Consider the following 18,574-nt stretch of genomic DNA (forward strand, 5'->3'; position numbering starts at 1 on the left):
CACTTTTAAATACAGTAGAATATTGTTGTTTATAAGGAAACTTCAAACTTATGGTTTCAGTCAAGTGATAGTTTTGTAAAGGACTAAACTGTGCTCTAATATAATACAAACATATCTTTCTGAAAAATTTTAATGTAAACAGATAGGAGCTATGTCTGTTTGCAAGTCATTTCGTGTCTGTCAAGTTCAGTATATTTAAAAAGAGTCAAGAGTAAAAAGCATTTGCATTTAAAACCGATGGAAGGGAGGCAGCACGGACTGGTCTGGAGATGGGGAGGAGAGCACTGGACATGGAGGACTGAGATAGGGTGACACCGGCACACTGCTTGGCCTCCCCCCACTGGTCCCCCGGAGAGAACTAAATCTAGATGGCGCCACTTGCTGGGAAGGATGGGCACTTGCTCCAGCCTGGGGTCTCAGCAGGGAGAATGTGCTCTGCACTTCGGGAACGCAGGTGGCCATTCCAAATAGTCTAAAGAAATTAAAGGTCAGCTCTCTCAAGTGAGAGGAGGAACCAAGGCCCTGATTCATCACTGTTAACAGATTGCAGCAAGGTGAGAAATGGAAATGTCCCCAGGCCTGTCCTGGACAAAAAGCATCCCCATCTTTGCCTTCAGTGCTTGCAGACCATGTAACTCACCTAGAAGCTTCCAGAAAGTTCTAAGTTTACAGCTTTCAAGATGGTCAGATATCCATTCTCTGGAGTCTCTGTTGCTCATAAAGTCAGGTTTTCAAAGAATATCTAGTTATTGGAGAGAATTATATATTACAAAGTGAAATGAAGAAAAATAACAGAAAAGCAAGAATATATAGAGAGAGCGATAGCTAGGATGTTGGTAAAACCTGGCCGATTTTGCCATATGTGTGTCACATGCAAGTATAAAATAGGTATATTTTTATATATTTGTATCTGTATGTATATTATGTGTTTCTAGAGAAAGCACAGTAACATCAAAGAGCGAGGATGGTGATTCTCTTTGTACTTGGGTATTTACGAATTTTCTAATAGGCATTACATTTGTAATCCTTTCAAATACCATTTAGAAAATAATATTTTAGAAAACAGGAACTGATTAAGTCAATGTATGCTTATTCATTCTCTTCTCTTAAATTTAAGATGCCCAGAGAGAAGTATCCAAGAATGGAGCTCTGTAGGATGAGAGGTTGTCAAATCCCAACACATACTTCCTAGGACAGAGGAGCCAGAGGTTTTACCAGGAAGTCAAAGTGATAAAAAGCATAATTAGTTTAATGATTGCCTCTGGAGCTTGCAGTATCCCAGAAATTTATGTTGATTCTTACCTTTGGCATTGTTAATTCTATACCTGAGGAAAATGCTGTGAGACTATAAAGGTCAGATTTAGTTACAATAAAAAATCTCAGAGACTTTATCCTTTAGATTCTTAATTAGAATAATTCAAGAAAATACATGATACAAAAATAGGCTTCCTTTGTGCTCTTAATTCAAGAAATGGTTACTATTAGGGCACCTGGGTAGCTCAGGCAGTTAAGCATCCAACTCTTGATTTCAGCTCAGGTCATGATCTCAGGGCTGTGGGATCGAGCCCAACATGGGTTTCTATGCTCAGTGAGGAGTCTGCTTGTCACTCTCCCTCCCTCCTCGTGTGGGCTCTCTCTCTCTCTCTCAAATAAATATATAAAATATTCTTTTTAAAGAAAGAAATGGTTGCTATCGAATCATCCTGGAACCATCTGACTACGAGCCCCCAAGTGTAGAAGGATTTAACATTTCTGGGCATCGTATTCTGATCCAAAATGGCTTTGCAAATTTATTAATTTCTGACTCTGTGTTCAGTGCCTGTTGCCAAATTATAGGAAATTGCTTGTCTCTCTAGCCCTTTTCAGGCTGACCGCATCCCCACCCCACCAAACCATCTACACGTCACATGCCAAGAGGCACATCTCACCTGTCAGGGTCTCCACTGCCTTCTAGCAGGGCTCCGTGCCAGGCACTGGGCACAGCAGGGATGGGGACAGCATTACGAAGATTGGGGTCCAGGGAAATGCAAGCAGACAAAATTGCTACATTTACTTTTCCACCTTTTGTAGAAATAAGCATCTTTTGTTTCTCTATTTGGCATATGGCCAAGGTTCCTGGGATGATATCCTGGGATTGGTGGTACTCAAAGTGAATTCAGGGTCAAGAATACTGCTGGCTGCTGGCCAGAGCAGACCCGAGCCTTCAAGACCCACTCAGTGTGAACTTGACAGTGCAGAGGAACTGCTGAGAAAAAAGAAAAAACAAAGCAAAACAAATAAGATGTACTAGAACCTAGAACTTCTCTTTTCTGCTTGAGTATCGCTTCTGAATGTTGTAGTTTGTGTGGATATATGTGTCTCCATGTGGGTGAGGACATAAACCTGTCAGAATTTGAAGATGACTCGGTCATCTATGGTTGACTTTGGCTCTCCTGATAATCTTTGTTTCACAGTTCAGTGAGTTGTGCTCAATTTAAGAGTAAGTATTATTGCTGTTTCCACTTCTTGCTTACATTGTGGATGCCAAACGCATGGAACAGCAGGAAGTTCCATTTATCGTATCACCATGATATTTTAGACGCAAAAGCATAGTAATGGGATTCTGCACAACACTTTTAATACCCTCTTATTTTTTCCATGATAATGGACATGTCTTGGCAGAACCACCAGGGCTGTCCACCTGCATGCTTTCCTGGCCTGTCCTTTGTCCCATAGACCAGCCTCTGAGCTTTTGTACATGCTTTTCCTCTTTCTGGCCTTCTACTCCCTTCTTCCACTACTTGGAAGATAATCCTCTAAGACCAAATAAAACATCACCTACATCCGCCCAAGACTTCTTCCAAGTAAAGAGTTACTCATCCTCTAATCCTTCACCTGGTTTTATTGAACTTCCCCTTTAGTGCTGATCTGCTCTAGTAGCTGACTCCCACGGAGAAGGGATCTGCTAAGGGGAGGGACTGGGTGAGTCTCGATTCTATCATTGACCTCTAGCCCAACACCCAGAATGAGCTATGCTGAGTGACACTTAGTTTGGGGTTCACGGCACCCTCTACCTTTTGCTGGGGAGGTGTTTCGAGTAGAAGTCCACAGCTGTGACTTGTTCCAACCTCGTCCATTTCTTTCTTGATGACGCTTTACCTCCAGCAGCCACTGTGGGCCCAGAATGTTCTGTAGACCTTCTCTTTTCCATTTGTGGTTCAAACTGTTACCCAGGTTCTCATACAGTGCTGCATCTTATTATGTTAGTCACCTTGCTGCCTCTAGAAGGACCACCACACATAACAAGCATTCTGTGTCATGACAGTCATTTGAGGACTTGGGATTCATGTGTGTCCAGGTGCATCTCAAGGTTCTCCTGGAGAAGTAATACTTCTGACTGTGCCTTGTTCTGAAGGTGTTAGCGCATGACACCTAAATCGTATTAGATGCCACGAAATCCCATTGCCCGAAAGGTTTCCTCCCAGAACTTTGTATCTGGTATCACTAATGCGTGAGCATCCTATGGTTGCTGTTGGCCCAGAAACCAGACCCCGACACTCAACAGTGATCAGTATCCCAAGGCACACATGTGAATTTTCTTGCTGTTTTGAATCACACTGGAGATTAGAATTTTAAAGAAGTTTCTCCTTATTTTGGACAAAATGGATGTTAATTATAAGCAAATATAAGCATGCATGTAAATGCACAAATATAGAACATGAAAATTATATATGAGTAAAATAGCAATAAGCTGTAAGAGGAAAGGAATACGCAAACCTCTACCACCCCCTCCTAGACAGAGCCACAATTGCGATTTGTACCAGGCAGATATCTTTTCCCATCTTCTCTCTCCATATTTATGCACAGCTTTGCTTAACCCTTCAAAGTACAGGTTGACTACATTGATCTGAGTATGGATTAGGGCGCATGTCAGACAGCCAAAATCTTAGAGTTGCTAAGTGTCCTGAGAGTAGGTAAGTGTCCTTCCTGCTAATGTGAAGGTGGATGGCAGCCCTGATCTGTGGTCTTCAGTGGCTCTAAGATCTAGCGTATTCTCCTCTTTGGGATAATTCCTCCTTCTGATGGTCCACGATGGTTTTTCACGTCCATCGACCAGGAGCAGGAAAGGCATAAAGAAGATAGGGTAGGGGGAAGTATCCTTTTCCGCACCTTTCCCCTTCCCACCATGGTCTGTATGGGGTCATGTTAAAACCCGGAGTGCAAACGAGCAGGAAGTGTAGCATATTTGTTGCCCCACCATGACCCCAGGGCGTTCTCTTAACTGAGGGGAAAGGGGATGCAGTCGCATGCCTCGGAGTGCAGCAAGAGCTCTCTGTCCCTGGAAGGGGAAATCCTTTATTACTGAATTTATTGAAAGTCGTCTGCGCACGGTAATGAAAAATTGGCTTTGAGTTATTTCACTGTTGGCAAATTCTCTGCCAACAGCGCAGCCCCTGATTACTTGCCCTCAGTGACCGCCCCCGCCGCCCACCTTGGCACAGCACGGATGGGGAGAACAGGTGTGGGCGTGACACCCACTCGTCTCACTCTGCGTATTGTCATACAAGAGTTTATCCCGTGACTCAGCATGACCTTTCTCCTTGCCAGCAAATTGTCGCCGGCAGAATGGAGAGAGGGCTGCCAGGAATCGCACTGCGGGGCTGTACCGTGATGTGTGAACCACTCCCTGACGATCAGAAAATGCGGTTGCTTCCCAGTTTTAACTAACTATACTGTAATAAACTTGCGTAGCTAAATCTTGCGCACACCCTTAATCGCTCTTCCAAGATAAATTCTTAAAAGTGAACTCTCGAGACCAAATGAATCTGGGGACGTAAGCCAAACTGTGTCTGAATCACGCCGGGTGGCGGTGACAGCTGATTCAATTTACCGTAATGGATGGATCTGCCCTTCATGGCATTCTTGGTGCTTTCTAAGTTCTCATTTCTTAATATCATGGGTTGACTTTCTTCCAGTTTCCATTTTATTAGTAAGCATGCTTTTTCCTTCACTGCTTAATACCACTTCTTCACCAACCATCTGCTTATTTGAGCTGCTGCTCATTCCTCACGGCTGACCTCACTGTGCCTTCATGTCACCATATGTCGCGAGCTTGGTGACTCAAGACATGAGATTTCATGTCCTCCAAGCAGCAAGTCACACAAGGCGGCAAGGCCACAGCCGCCCGTGTTTATGCAGCAACTCTCCTTGGTCACTGCCCATGGATGAATGAGATTCTCCTCCTGCGCTGCTTGTCTCCTCTGAAATATAGCCTATCACCTAAAAATGCTGTTCTTCTACTTTGAGTGACTTTGCAGACTTAAAACTCCAACATAGGCTTCCCATTTACTTTCCTTATTGACATTTTACCACTCAGTGCTTCATGCCATTAATAAGTACTCTGTGCCTGCGTGGCTGTGATGGTTTGCCATTCGACTCTTGATTTGGATGCAGGTCATGGTCTTAGGGTCATGGGATCAAGTCCTGCGTGGAGCTTTGCATTCAGTGGGGAGTTTCTTTGGGATTCTCTCTCTCCCTCTCCCTCTGCCCCACCTCCTCCTCTCTCTCTTTCTAGAAGAAATAAATAAATCTTTAAAAAAAATACTCTGTTTTATACTACTAGGTCAGGGTTTCTCAGCCTTGTCACTCTTGACATTTTGAACTGAATAAGTCTCAGTTGTGGGGGCTGTCCTGTGCATTGTAGGGTTCTATCAGCATTCCTCTACCCATTAGATGCCAGTAGTACCCCTTCCTCCAGCTGTGACAATCCACAATGTCTCAACATTGTCAGTTGTCCCCTTGGATGATAAAATCCTTTCGTGGAGAATTACTGTATTATACTGGCTTTTAGGGATGTATCACCAAAGATATAAACAAAACAAGACTACGGGATTACCCGAGGGGGGCATTGGCATGTCAAGGACAGAGCTCCTTTAAAACGTAAGTAATGGAAAAAATAAGTGAAAGGTAGGTCATGGGGAGATTCCTGAACCAAGCTTCCTGAGATCTGGATGAGAAGTTAAGAACAGAGAGAATTCTAGAGGGCTGTGAGTGGAGGTGCTCAAGGACCCTATGACGCCGAATTCCCTTAGTGCTTACCGTGATTACTCCTTCATCTGCTCAGGCTGCCATAACAAAGCAGTACAGACTGGGAGGTTTAAACAGACATTTATTTCTCCCAGGTCTGGAGGCTGGAAGGCCAAGATGAAGGTGCTCACAGATTTGGTGTCTGTTGAGAGCTGTCTTCCTGTTTCACAAATGACCTTGTCTTGCTGTGCCCTTAAAAGATGGAAATTGAGAAAGCTCTGGTCCCTTCACTTCAAATTTTAGGATACATGCATCTCATATTTACATTTATAGATGGCATATGTCTACTTTGCTGAAAAAGTTGCAGATCCCATGACTTCTCATAGATCCTCAGTCTAGAAGAAGCTTAGCACTAGAAATTTGCATGTGTGGAATTTTTACCAGCTAAGTCAGATCCTGATGTCACCTGCACCCTGGGGTCCCATTGATGTTGATTTTCCAGGCAATGTAGTGTTGGGCATGCTAACACTCTCTTCGAGAAGACTTCTGGTCTTTTTATAGGTGGTGAAAATCTATTTTTCATGGACAGTTGATAATTCTTTCCCTATTAACTCAGCAAAAGTTGGAAATAATGTACCCAGATAAAGGCCAGATACATTGACTGGCTTTGAAATAACTCTTCATCTCCAGTATCGACATACCAGGGTACCATCAATGTTCTAAAATAACAGAGACTTCCCCTTTGAACTCCATTTCTAGGTGCCATCAAAGATTACCCGTATTCACATCAGTTTTCCTTTTATTTCCTTCAGGTTCTCTCTGTAGCTATTAAGAAAGGACCGTAGTGAAAGGTATTTAAGAGCTACATAGATCACATGTCAGAGCCGAAGAAAATTGTCTACTGATTCAACCAATTATCCTATTTTATTGGGCAGAAGTTAGGAAAGGAGAATAAGATGAAACCCAGCAAATGACACACAGCCGCTTCTTGCTGCTCTTCCAGTCGGCCCTCACGTTCTGTGATGAGTGTGCAAATACCGCTTCTGCCCGACTCCTGCTGTTGAGGGAGCTCGCCCTGCAGGAGACGGAAATGTCATCCCCTTGAGTTCTAAGTGCATAGTCTGATTTTTCTGAATATCATCACATCTTTATATGAACGCCATAGCTTTAAAATCTTAAGGAGATGGTAATATAAATAATGGGGAAAAGCCCACATGAAATAATTTCCCATTTCCAGGGCGCCTGGGTGGCTGAGTCGGTTATGCATCTGCCTTCAGCTCAGGTCATGATCTCAGGGTCCTGGGATGGAGCCCCACATAGGGCTCCCAGCTCAGCGGGGAGTCTGCTTCTCCCTCTGCCCCGCCCCCCTGCTCATGCGCACATGCGCGCGCACTTGCGCTCACTCTCTCTCTCTCAAATAAGTGTAAAATCTTAAGAAAAAAAAATAAAGAATTTACCATCTCCTGTTGTGCCAGCAGAAAGATTCAACACCCAAGCTGTTTTCCCTGGCCAAGCCAGCATTAGCCCTGCTTTATCCAGGGTAGTGAGCCCAGCTGCACGCATGAGCAGGGAGCCACGTGACAAGACCGTTCGCATCCCATTCTGTTATTTTCTGTATTTAAAAGGGACCTGCTGGTTTCACGCTTGCGCAGGTGCAAAGACATTTCAGAATGGTTTGAAGTGGCTTGGGCTTAAAGAACAAGCAGATTCCTCCATCTTGAGTGTCCTTGTTACAGAGTTAAAATTGAGGGACACTCTCATAGAAAATGACCTTTCGTGGTATGTCCAACCTCTGCCCATGGGATATTCATCTCTGAGCTTTGGCCTTAAGTTGTATCATAAATGAGAAAAAGAAGATGAGAGTTTTTAATTTTTCTCATGGAAAATAATGAATATAATGAATATATATCATATATATAATGAATATATATAATATATATATAATGAATATATAATAATAAATAATGAAAATGACTTGTGATAGTTAAGTAACTTTACATTTTCATCAACTCTTCCATTTTTATGTTACAAAGATGAAATAAGCCTATAGTCCAGTAAAATTTTCAGAACCAAGAAACACAGATTTTGAAATATAGCTGTAATTTTTGTATTTATACACAAACACACTCATGCACGTGTATGTACCTACACGAATATCTGCAGGAAGGTTTAGTATATGTCATTTAGACTATATCTTAAGTAACCATTAAGAAACACAAATAAGCAGTTAAATAACTTGATGCTCCCGTCCTGAATTATAAAGGATTATTTTGTGTTACTATGATTTTTCTCAGCAGTGAATGTTGGAGTATTTTTTCTGAACATATAATTTGCTTCATTTCTACCCTCATTATATTTGTTGGCTCCATTTTTCCCAAAAGACAAAGACTATGTGTGATCAAAGATCAGACTATTTTTTTTAAAGATATTATTTATTTATTTGACAGAGAGAGATACAGTGAGAGAGGGAACACAAGCAGGGGAGTGGGAGAGGGAGAAGTAGGCTTGTCACCAAGCAGGGAGCCCCAGGCAGAGCTCTATCTGGGGACCCTGGGATCACAATCTGAGCCGAAGGCAGATGCTTAACAACTGAGCTACCCAGGTGCCCCAAGAATCACTATTTTTAAGTAGATCAGAATCACAACATTTTATTTTATTTTTGTAAAGATTTTATTTATTTATTTGACAGAGAGAGAGAGAGATCACAAGTAGGCAGAGAGCTAGGCAGAGAGAGAGGGGAAGCAGGCTCCCCGCTGAGCAGAGAGCCCAATGCGGGGCTCGATCCCAGGACCCTGAGATCATGACCCAAAACGAAGGCAGAGGCTTAACCCACTGAGCAACCCAGGCGCCCCCAGAATCACAACATTTAAAAAAATAAAAATGTAACAAAATTTGAAATGTAGAAAAAACGAAAGACATAACCATTTTGTTAAGAAGATTTTATGGTCATACGTGTTTCCCTGGTGCATTTTACATGGTATAAAGCCCACACCCCTCACTACTCTGCATCCTGCTTTATTCATTTCACTTTTTATCATAATTATTTGTCCGCATTGCTACAGCGTAGTCTTCATAACTATCATTTTAATGGTCTACTGATACTCCCTTGCTCAATAAGCGATAGTTTTTAAATTATTGGCATTAATTTTTAATTACATGTTCTCCTATTATCCATTAGATCCAATTCAGAGCAAACTGAACTATTAGAACTGCTGTAAGATCTAATTTGTATTTAGCTAGGTCAATGCATCTAATAAACCACAGCAATTTTCTCTTCTGTGTCCATTCTGACAACCGTTTGATGCCTGTAATGCAATGATAGAATGCAAAAGCAAACAAAAATAGGTATTTTTTAAGTTATATATAAGAATTTATCAGTTGGTATTTAGGTTTAAGAAGTGAGGGTATTTGATTATTAATGTGTACCGTGTTATGCTAGTAGTATGCTAACTGTAAGATACATTGCCTTGTTGTTTAATGCTCTCCATTCTGCCCACCAAAATTAACATATTTCTTCTTCCTTTTATAGAAATGTGCTGGCACCATTCTTAGAGAACTTATACATTTATTCTACTGTCAATTACAGTTACTTATGTACACGCTCTGCCACATTCCACTTTCCATCATAGGCTCTGGGTGGGCAGGTGTGGATGTCCTGGTTTTGGTCTAGTAAGGCTTTACCCTATCTGCCATAGATGTTCACCAAATGTTATGACACCCTGCTTTTGTTTTTGTCTATATTTACAGAAGACAAAGTTGGGAAGTGTAACGATGTTAAAGGTGTTTACTCTCTTATTTTTCTTCCACCAGTGGGATGGAGTAGGACCTCTTCCAGACTGTGCAGAACCACCAAAAGGGATCCAGATGCTGTGGCACCCATCTATAGTCAAACCCTACCTCACACTGCTCTCTGAGTGCTCAAACGCAGACACGCTGGAAGGGGCAGCAGGCGCCCTGCAGAACTTGGCTGCAGGGAGCTGGAAGGTATGACTAGTTCATTACCGTAAAGAAGAGATCTGGAGTTATAAGCACGTCCTTAGAAAGGATTAGACGTCCAATTTTGAGATGTGCAATTCCAATACAGGCTTTGAGAATGTTAGGGAAAGACCAGTTACATTGGACTCTTGGACATAGAAAGGTATCCCTTTTAAAAATTCTCAAGGGCTCAGGAGTCCTTGAAAATCACTACAAAATATAGATGGATAGATGTAAGTATAGTCATTGAAAATGCTGTGATATACTTTCCATTCTAGGTATGTAGCTGAGCTATTTTGTTTTCAGGGGAGATTGTGACATGTTGATGCTTTTCAAAGCTCTATTGTTGACTGTTACGAGAGCTAATACCCAAGCATTTTGTATCAAAACCCATGTGAATCCCTATAATGTTGTAGTTGGTCCTCTCCTCAAAGGAAAAGAACCTCTTTCATTTTTAACCCATGGGCTTACAGAGAAGAATAGTATTCCTAAGTCTCTTTGGCCAGAATGTTAAAGCAAATGTACAATGGGGAAGGAGATTAGGAGAGCCTTTTTCTCTGAATTCTTATAAACATGGGCTATCCCTGATTGGTTTTAACAGAAAATTTCCATGACCCTCATTTTGGGTAGAAAAGGATTCACCCTAGCAAAGAATTCTTGAGTTTGGTCACTCGCCATTACATGAGCTAACTTATTTTACCACATAAAAAAGTGTAACCATCTAGAATGAGGTCATATGAAGAAAATATCAAGAAATGAAATTATCAAAGGGCCTCTGCCATCCATTTTTCACTCATTTAATTCAAAGCCTGGGGTTTAAGATATACATAAATCACTATCTAGAGTTCACTTTCTTCAAAACAATGTTAATAAGACACATGGCTGCGGAGAATTCTCAGGCTAGGACCGTAGGCACCACACGTACTACCCTCAGCATTGTCATGCAGTTGTATCCTCTCTTCTTGTTAGAGCTTCCAACATCTGCCTTCATGTAGCCTCTCACTTATCATTCTGTTTCCACTGCTATGGTCTCAGCTACAGAACTGCCTTCTTTCTCACCTGGGACATCACAGCTCTTGAGGGCCAGCCCTTAACAACCCTTCCCAGGAGCTGGCTGCTGATGTATGTGTGGGCGCATTCCTTCTTTTGAGAGTCTTAGGAATGAACATCATCATCCCTTTCCTGTCTGTCCATAGGTGTCCCTGATGTTGTCCTGAAAGAATTCAGGTTGAGTTAGCCTTGAAGGGAAGGTATCTCTTGCTCTCAATTGGAGAAAAGCTTCAAAAGAAGAATCACATCAGGCAGAATTCCAGAATAGGGCCTTGCAAGACAAGGAGAAAGATAATAATGGGAATCACTTCCTTGAACTAACCCTTAGATCTTCTCTCCCTCTAAATTTAAGAGGCTTTGATTCAAATCACAATTCAAACCCAGTCTCTGCCTTTTCCGATCCCTGTGACCCTGAGCAAATTATAGCACTTCATTGTCTCAGATGGGTCCTCTTTAGACAGAAAAGACTGTGGCCGCTTCATGTCACAGCTTGCAGATCAATCATGGCACTAGATGCAAAGATGGAAGCAGGATGCCATAGGCCATTGGATTGTCATTAAGTTGGGCCAAGAGTTTTGTCAACCTTACTCTATAAGAAGCATTCACCATCCTAATAACCCTAGAAAAGTGAGATAGTCCTCAGGCAGGCAAGGGGTTGTTAAAGAATATTTGTATATAGTTACATATATGTGTGTGTGTGTATATATATACATAAGTGTTATATATATATTTTATTTACATAAGAGTTTTCTTATCAAAACACAATACAGAAGCATGAGTAATAGTCACATTATCATCATTTATTGTATATGTTATTAACATGCTATGTTAAATGGTAAGGAAATAAATGAAAAGGGAAGATAGATAATCCATAGGGATGACTTAAGAAGGTTATCATTAAGCCAAATCATTATAATTTTTTAAAAAATTGTTTATAAATTGATAAATGATTATAATTTTTTAAAGACCGAAAATAACTTGTACAAAAACCAAACAGAGAAATCCTTCCTTTTAAAAATTTATTTTATTTAAGAAAAAATCTTGAATGACTAAAAGATGGATTTAGGACACAAAACAGCACCAAGTTTCATATGGACAGTGGTATCATTTGAAATCTAGAGTACTAAGAATGTATTTTTATAGTGACTGTTGAAATTTAGTGGCATTTTTTTTTTTTTTTTGGTGTACTTAACTTTTTATGACCCAAACAAAAGCACAAATGTGAGAAGGTAAAAGACCGGAATTTTACATGGAAGCAGCTTTTTATAGACCTCATCATCTGAAACAATAACTTTTCTTTATAGGAAGGTCATGCAAACTCTTCTTGCAACAAATTGACTAGTAAACTAGATCTTCATAATGGTCTTAAATACTTTTTAAACTTTAGGAGACTCATTACTTGGTTTATGAGCATCAGAAAAACATAATGGTATTATGGCAGAAGCAAAGTAATGTATTTTTTTCATGGCCAATATGGACTTCAGTTACTTTTTTTCCTATGTACAGTACAATTATTTTGTTTGTCACAGAATCTTAAAACAATTGGATATAGTAGTTTAAAGATTTCCAAAATGTGAGTAAATGCTCTTTCAAAAACCACTTATGGGTTATTTCTGTTGTAATTCAACTTAGTGAAAACTTAAGAGTTTGAACTATAGAAATATATCTGTATTTATTATTAAGTCAGATATATTAGGTATCTTTGTACAGTCCAATTTCCGCTAAAATGTGACCAGTTTCAAAGGACCTATTCTTGTGCCCATTTACTTTTAAAATAAGATAGAATAAAGAGACATTTGGATATTAAGCTGTTAATATTTAATGAGATAACATGATAGCAACATAGATGTAGTGTAGAAGGAAACAGAATCTCTGGCCATGTGGCCAATATGAATAAAAAATAAGAGAACTGGGAAATTTGAGACTAGAGTCAGGGTAACAGCCTTGAGAAGGACAATGAATTTAGTGTAGCTTAGCAGTTGGAGTATCCCATAGACGAGAACCACAGGGTATCAGTGGAATGCAACAAATAAAAGTAGAAATCATAGTTTGACAGTTGTCTTTGTTCTACCTAATGGTGTGATATAAAACATAAGGCTTAAATAAAAAAAAACCAAAGTTTTAAAAGAGTATGGTGAAAACGAGCCCTGAAGCATGATCCCTAATGGGTTAGAAATTGGGTCAGAATAAACACAGAGGGTATCTGAGGACCCCGCCCAATCAGCAGGCTCCTAGAGACAACACACCAAGTGGGACATGATGACCAACCTGAAGCAGGACTTGGATGGGTCAAACCTAAGAAAGAAGAAATGGAGAGAATCCAGGTCATAACCAAGTCATTGACCCTAATCACACATGACTTAGTGATGCCTTCCTCACAAGACCCCAGTAAGTAGTCCTGATAGCAAGGACTGCACTTTTACTGTAAATGCCATATGTGTAATAAACCCGGTTTGGGGCATTACTTTCATCACTGTCATCGAATAATCTGATCTCCAAAGCTGTGAGTTCTAGAACTCCATTCTGAAGCTGTAGAAACAGCTACACCTGAGGGACTCCTACTTCCAGCAAGATGCCAAGATGGAGGAACAAGGTCCAGATTTTCCTCCCTTTATGGCAGAATAATAACAATAAAATAACCTAGGGAAATATAACCATGGTTTTTAAGACACAGAGGCAATTGTCTCTGATCATTGGAAACAATTATCAGAAAACAAGCAAGGATGAGCCCTCTGACTGCCCCAGCTCACTGCCTTGAGCAAGTTTGCCCACCATGGCACCAGGACTGGAAACTCCAGAGGAGTTTGGCAGACTCTGAGCTAAGGAGATGGGGCTGGGAAGCTGGGGAGCTGAAGGTGACTGGAGTTCCCATGACAGAGTACCAGAGAGGAGAAAACCACACACAGAGAGAAGCCTAGAGATCTGCAGAGTATCCCCCTCAAATATTCTGCAGGGAACTCTTGGATGCATGCATGTGAGGGAAATACCAACTCTTGGATGCATGCATGTGAGGGAAATGCCCACACCTGAAGAAAGAGCCTCCTGTAGTTAGAGAGAATGAAACTTGGCATTCATGTAGGGATGGGTATAGTGTGCCTTCCTGAGAACCAGACAGGGAATCCTTGTAATTCATGGGCCCCTGGGTAGAGTGCTCAGGAGGGTCTTGCCTCCCAGCACTGAGCGTATAATTAGCCTTGGACTAAATATGATCCAGTCTTTTCTATCAAATCTTAGAAGTAGGATCCAAAAATAGCAATCATTTCCAAGTAAATTAACCAAAGCTTAAAAATGTCTAAAGGAATACAAAAAATATGCAGCACCCAACAGATTAAAATTAAGAATGTCTGGCATCTATTGAAAATAACCTTAGAAGCCAATAGAGAAGATAATGTAATTCATAATGAGGAGAAAAATTAATCATTTCGAAATCAACTCAAAACTGACACAGATATTAACATTAGCAGAGAAGCAGTTGCTGTAACTATATTTCTTATGCTCAAAAAGTTAATTAGAACATGGAAAATAAGTAAGAATCAAATAAAACTTCTAGAGTTATAAATACAATGTCTGAAATGAAAAACACATGGGAAAAGATTAGTGGCAGGTTAGATATTGCAGAAGAAAAGATTAATGAACTCAATAGAAACTGCCCAAAACAAAACACAGAGAAAAAAGAAGAAATCTCAAATCATCAGTGACCTCAACTGGCCATGTCAGGTGGACTGATATATGTGTAATTGAAATACCCAAAAGAAAGGAGAGAGAAAGGAGAAAGAGAACAGAAAAAAATATTTGGAGTCTTAATAGTTGAAAAATTCCCAAATGTAATGAAAACCTTAAACTCACAGATACAAGCAGGGCAGCTCAAGGAAACTCAAGTGGAAGAAGCATGAAGAAGCTTCTCTAAGATACATCTTACTCAAAGTGCTCAAAATCAGTAGTAAAGGGAGCATCCTAAAATCAGCCAGAGAATAACATTGTATGTCAAGTGTACTAAGAAACATTGTGTGTGTGTGTGTGTGTGTGTGTGTGTATACATACACATACATACATATGTATAAAAGGAGCTGGAGGGGGAAAGACTTGTACATACAAAGAGAAGAGTGACAGCTGATTTCTCATAATCAACTATGCCAGTGAGAAGATAGGGAGGCAACATATGGAATCTGCTGGGCCCCATTACATATAAAGGTGATTCTGGGTTGGTGTTTAAGAACAGGTGCAGCCTGTTCTTAAAAGAACCCCTGGGGCACATATTAGACCTACAGCAGTTGTAAAACAATCTGTAAAAACAATCCCCATTTGAGCTCAGGTTAAGACATGTGCTAATCTGGGAACTGGCATTATTAATTACCTGAGCAGTTGGGGCAGAGGGGATTCGAACTTAAACACTTCAGATTAACTGTCCCAGCATGATCAGAAGTGTGGGGCTCAGGATATGCCACTCAGTATTCTTTTCTTCCAGTCCTGAGGACAAGCAAGTGTTCATAATCTCTGCATCAGGTTATAACCCCACAGACAGGGACCACAAGATTCAAGGATTAGTCTGGCTTTAGAAGAGACTAATTAAGGAGCATGTGATCACTTCCAGCCCTAACAACATTTTTGTAGAAGTGGTTAGAACTTGTGGCCCTATGAAAAATCTCAGTGGCTTTGATTCTTTTTATATAGTTCATTTCAGTGGAGAATGCTATTCTTAAATATAAGCATGGATTCTAGAAATCAACCCGATATTATCCTTCATCTCTTAAATATGCTTTCATCTCCAACTATGAGCTGTTAGCTGGAAGACAATTGCCATAAGAAGCTGAGTTTGACTTGGTACCTTCCCCCTAATACCTTCCAGTACAAAACCATGAAAGCAAAACTTTCAAAAACCATTATTGATGCTATGATAAGAATATATACACAAGGGTGTATGTATAATGCTAATGGCTATAGCAAAGAGACCCTAAATATGTAAGGACTAAAACAAAATAGAAGACAGAAGTTATTTTCTCTAATGTAACATGTGAAGGCAGGTGTGTGCAGAGGGAAGCTCCCCACCATGAATTAATTCACCTACGTTCATGGCTGTTCTGCCATCTTTAACATTGATTTCCAAGGCTACACTTGTGGTTATCATCTACCAGCAGGAAGCAGAAAAAGAATACAAATTCACAACCAGAAATATTCTCTTATAAGAGTCAAGGTCACACCTCTCTCATTATCTGGGCTTAGCTCCTAGCCTCCAGCAGACAGATTCTTTCCATACACTCGTACACCACTGACAATGAACAACAATTCTCAGGCATTAGGTAGTCTAAATCCAAATTCAAGAAAAGCAGAATTCTCCATTGTCAAGGGACAGAGATTTGCTAATATATTCAATTTATGTTACAAAATAAAACACTTAATATCCTAGTAAAAACCAATGGTACTCCCATTACCTTACTACCCAGGGCTTCAATAAAAGCTATGCCTGTATTTGCATAAGTGTTTATATCAGCATGGTCCCCCCAGGTTATGAGTAACATCCACAGAATGACATGTTTTCTGGCTCCAAAGGGAAAATATGAGATGTTAACTCCCACTCCCCATGAGGTACCATAATTAAAAGAAAAAAGGGAGGGATATATTAAAGAAAAGACTTTCTGAGTTGGGGTCTAATAAGTGAGGATGAAAAACAATTAAATTACTTTTATTTTCTGACATTGAATAAAAAATCAAGTTTACCTGCACTTCTCAGTCAATCCTCCTCATTATTGAAAAAGCAGGGGTGTAGACAGTTTCATTTGAACCCCCATTCTTGTTTATCTCCCCTCATCCGTGGGATATTTACATAGCCCTCTCACTAAAGAACATACAGGAGTCTCAGAATAAGATCTGTGGCATCCTTTCTCTCAGACATGCCATTCTGTTGCCCAGAAGGCATTTCTAAATGCCATTTGCACACAGTGAAGACATATTTAATAACACTTACCAAAACAAAACAAAACAAAACAAAAACCACCTTTCTGTTTTCAGAAAAGTTCATTCTTAAAGGTCCATTTTTTTCATTGAGAATTACTGATCCTTGAGATAGTTTGAGAATTAGGATTTGAGAGTTAGAGAGTGTTCATGTTGCGATTTGTTGGATGAATGCTTTTCCCACATCACTTTTACCTGAGCTTGACCTTCTTTACTTGTTCCTACGACAAAAGTATATCTAAATGCTTTTCCCCCCAGGAAGTTCTCTTGCCTGGCCATTAATATTTTCAGCATTGCATAAACACTTGCAATAAAATTCAGTTTTTGTACTAACCTGACTTACATTTTCAAAACACAAACACAAACAAAAAATAAAACACAAAGAAACAAAACACAAAATAGCTGCCATTACTGTCACTAAAAATTTTACTTACTAAAATGATTTACTTGGTGCAATGACACAAGGAAGTTCTTCCCCAGTCCTCCTCATTACAGATATAACTTTTTAAAAGGTATTTTGAAAACAAAAACATGTAATCCTGTAACAGATAAAATACATAAACAGCAGACACCTAAGTCCTATGTTCACCGCAACAGAACCGAGCATGTGAAGGGCCTCGTGGTAAAGTTGCCCAGTTGCTTCATAAATCCAACCACAGCCCTAGATGAACATGGTAGTTCAGATAAAGATCCACGCTGGAGAGAATAATGTGAGGCGTGCAGCAAAAGCCACACCATTTCTGAATATCTCGAACATTCTTATTATAGTAAGCTGACAGTTAAAATGAGATTGAATAAGTAAAACTTTTTTGGTACTTTCTGCTGTCTTACTATGAGAATGATATGCCATGGTAAATAACATGGTATCATAAACGAGTTCAGAAACAAATTTCAAAGTCCTGTGTAATCTGTGTGAAACTCATTGCAATGTGTTCCTCATTTTATAGCTGTAGGATTTTAGCACATTGTGGTCCTGTGACACTACAGAATGCTAAAATGCTTCTAAAAGGTAAAATTAACATTTGGAAGAGTTTAGTTTGAAAATATGAGGCTTTTTAACCAATCAAAAGAAAAAGAGTAGGGAATTCAATGGGACAATAGTCAAGCAACAGAGAACCACTTAATCTCAGACTATCCTTCTAAAGCAGGAGACCTTGTAAGATATTAATCAAAAGTATTAATGTTTAATATGAATAAAAGTGTTAATCAACAAATTCAGAAGTTTAGCCCTATCATGGGTTCAGCCACTAAATATAATATTTAGTACTGAAAAGAGAACACTATCCCCAGTCATTTAGCAAATTATTGGGATTTTAAGAGGGAGAAGCTTATTACATATTAGTGTTGATCTCCTTTTAGGAACATAAATCAGCTTAAGCAAGGCAGAAATTTTTTTCCTGTTTATGGATGGGCTGGGAATTTTAAAAGTGAAGTTCTAGATGTACCTGTGCGGCTCATTCAATTAAGAGTCTGACTTGTGGTTTCAGCTCAGGTCATGGTCTCAGGGTCATAAGACTGAGTCCCATGTTGGGCTCTGTGCTCAGCAGGGAGTCTGTTTGAAATTCTCTCTCTCCTCCCCCTCTGTCCCTTCCTC

The 18,574-nt window shown here is 40.0% G+C and overlaps 1 protein-coding gene across 4 annotated transcripts in view; it reads left to right on the forward strand.

Moving 5' to 3' along the window:
* Positions 1-18,574, forward strand: part of CTNND2 (catenin delta 2) — a 901,368-nt gene that overhangs the window by 779,257 nt on the left and 103,537 nt on the right. For all 4 annotated transcript variants that reach the window (XM_032337744.1, XM_032337745.1, XM_032337748.1 and 1 more), the window contains one exon: positions 9,817-9,990. In XM_032337744.1, coding sequence (XP_032193635.1) covers positions 9,817-9,990 — 174 coding nt within the window. The remainder of the gene's footprint in view (positions 1-9,816; positions 9,991-18,574) is intronic.

This window comes from Mustela erminea, chromosome 3 (assembly GCF_009829155.1).
Source record: "Mustela erminea isolate mMusErm1 chromosome 3, mMusErm1.Pri, whole genome shotgun sequence".
NCBI lineage: Eukaryota > Metazoa > Chordata > Mammalia > Carnivora > Mustelidae > Mustela > Mustela erminea.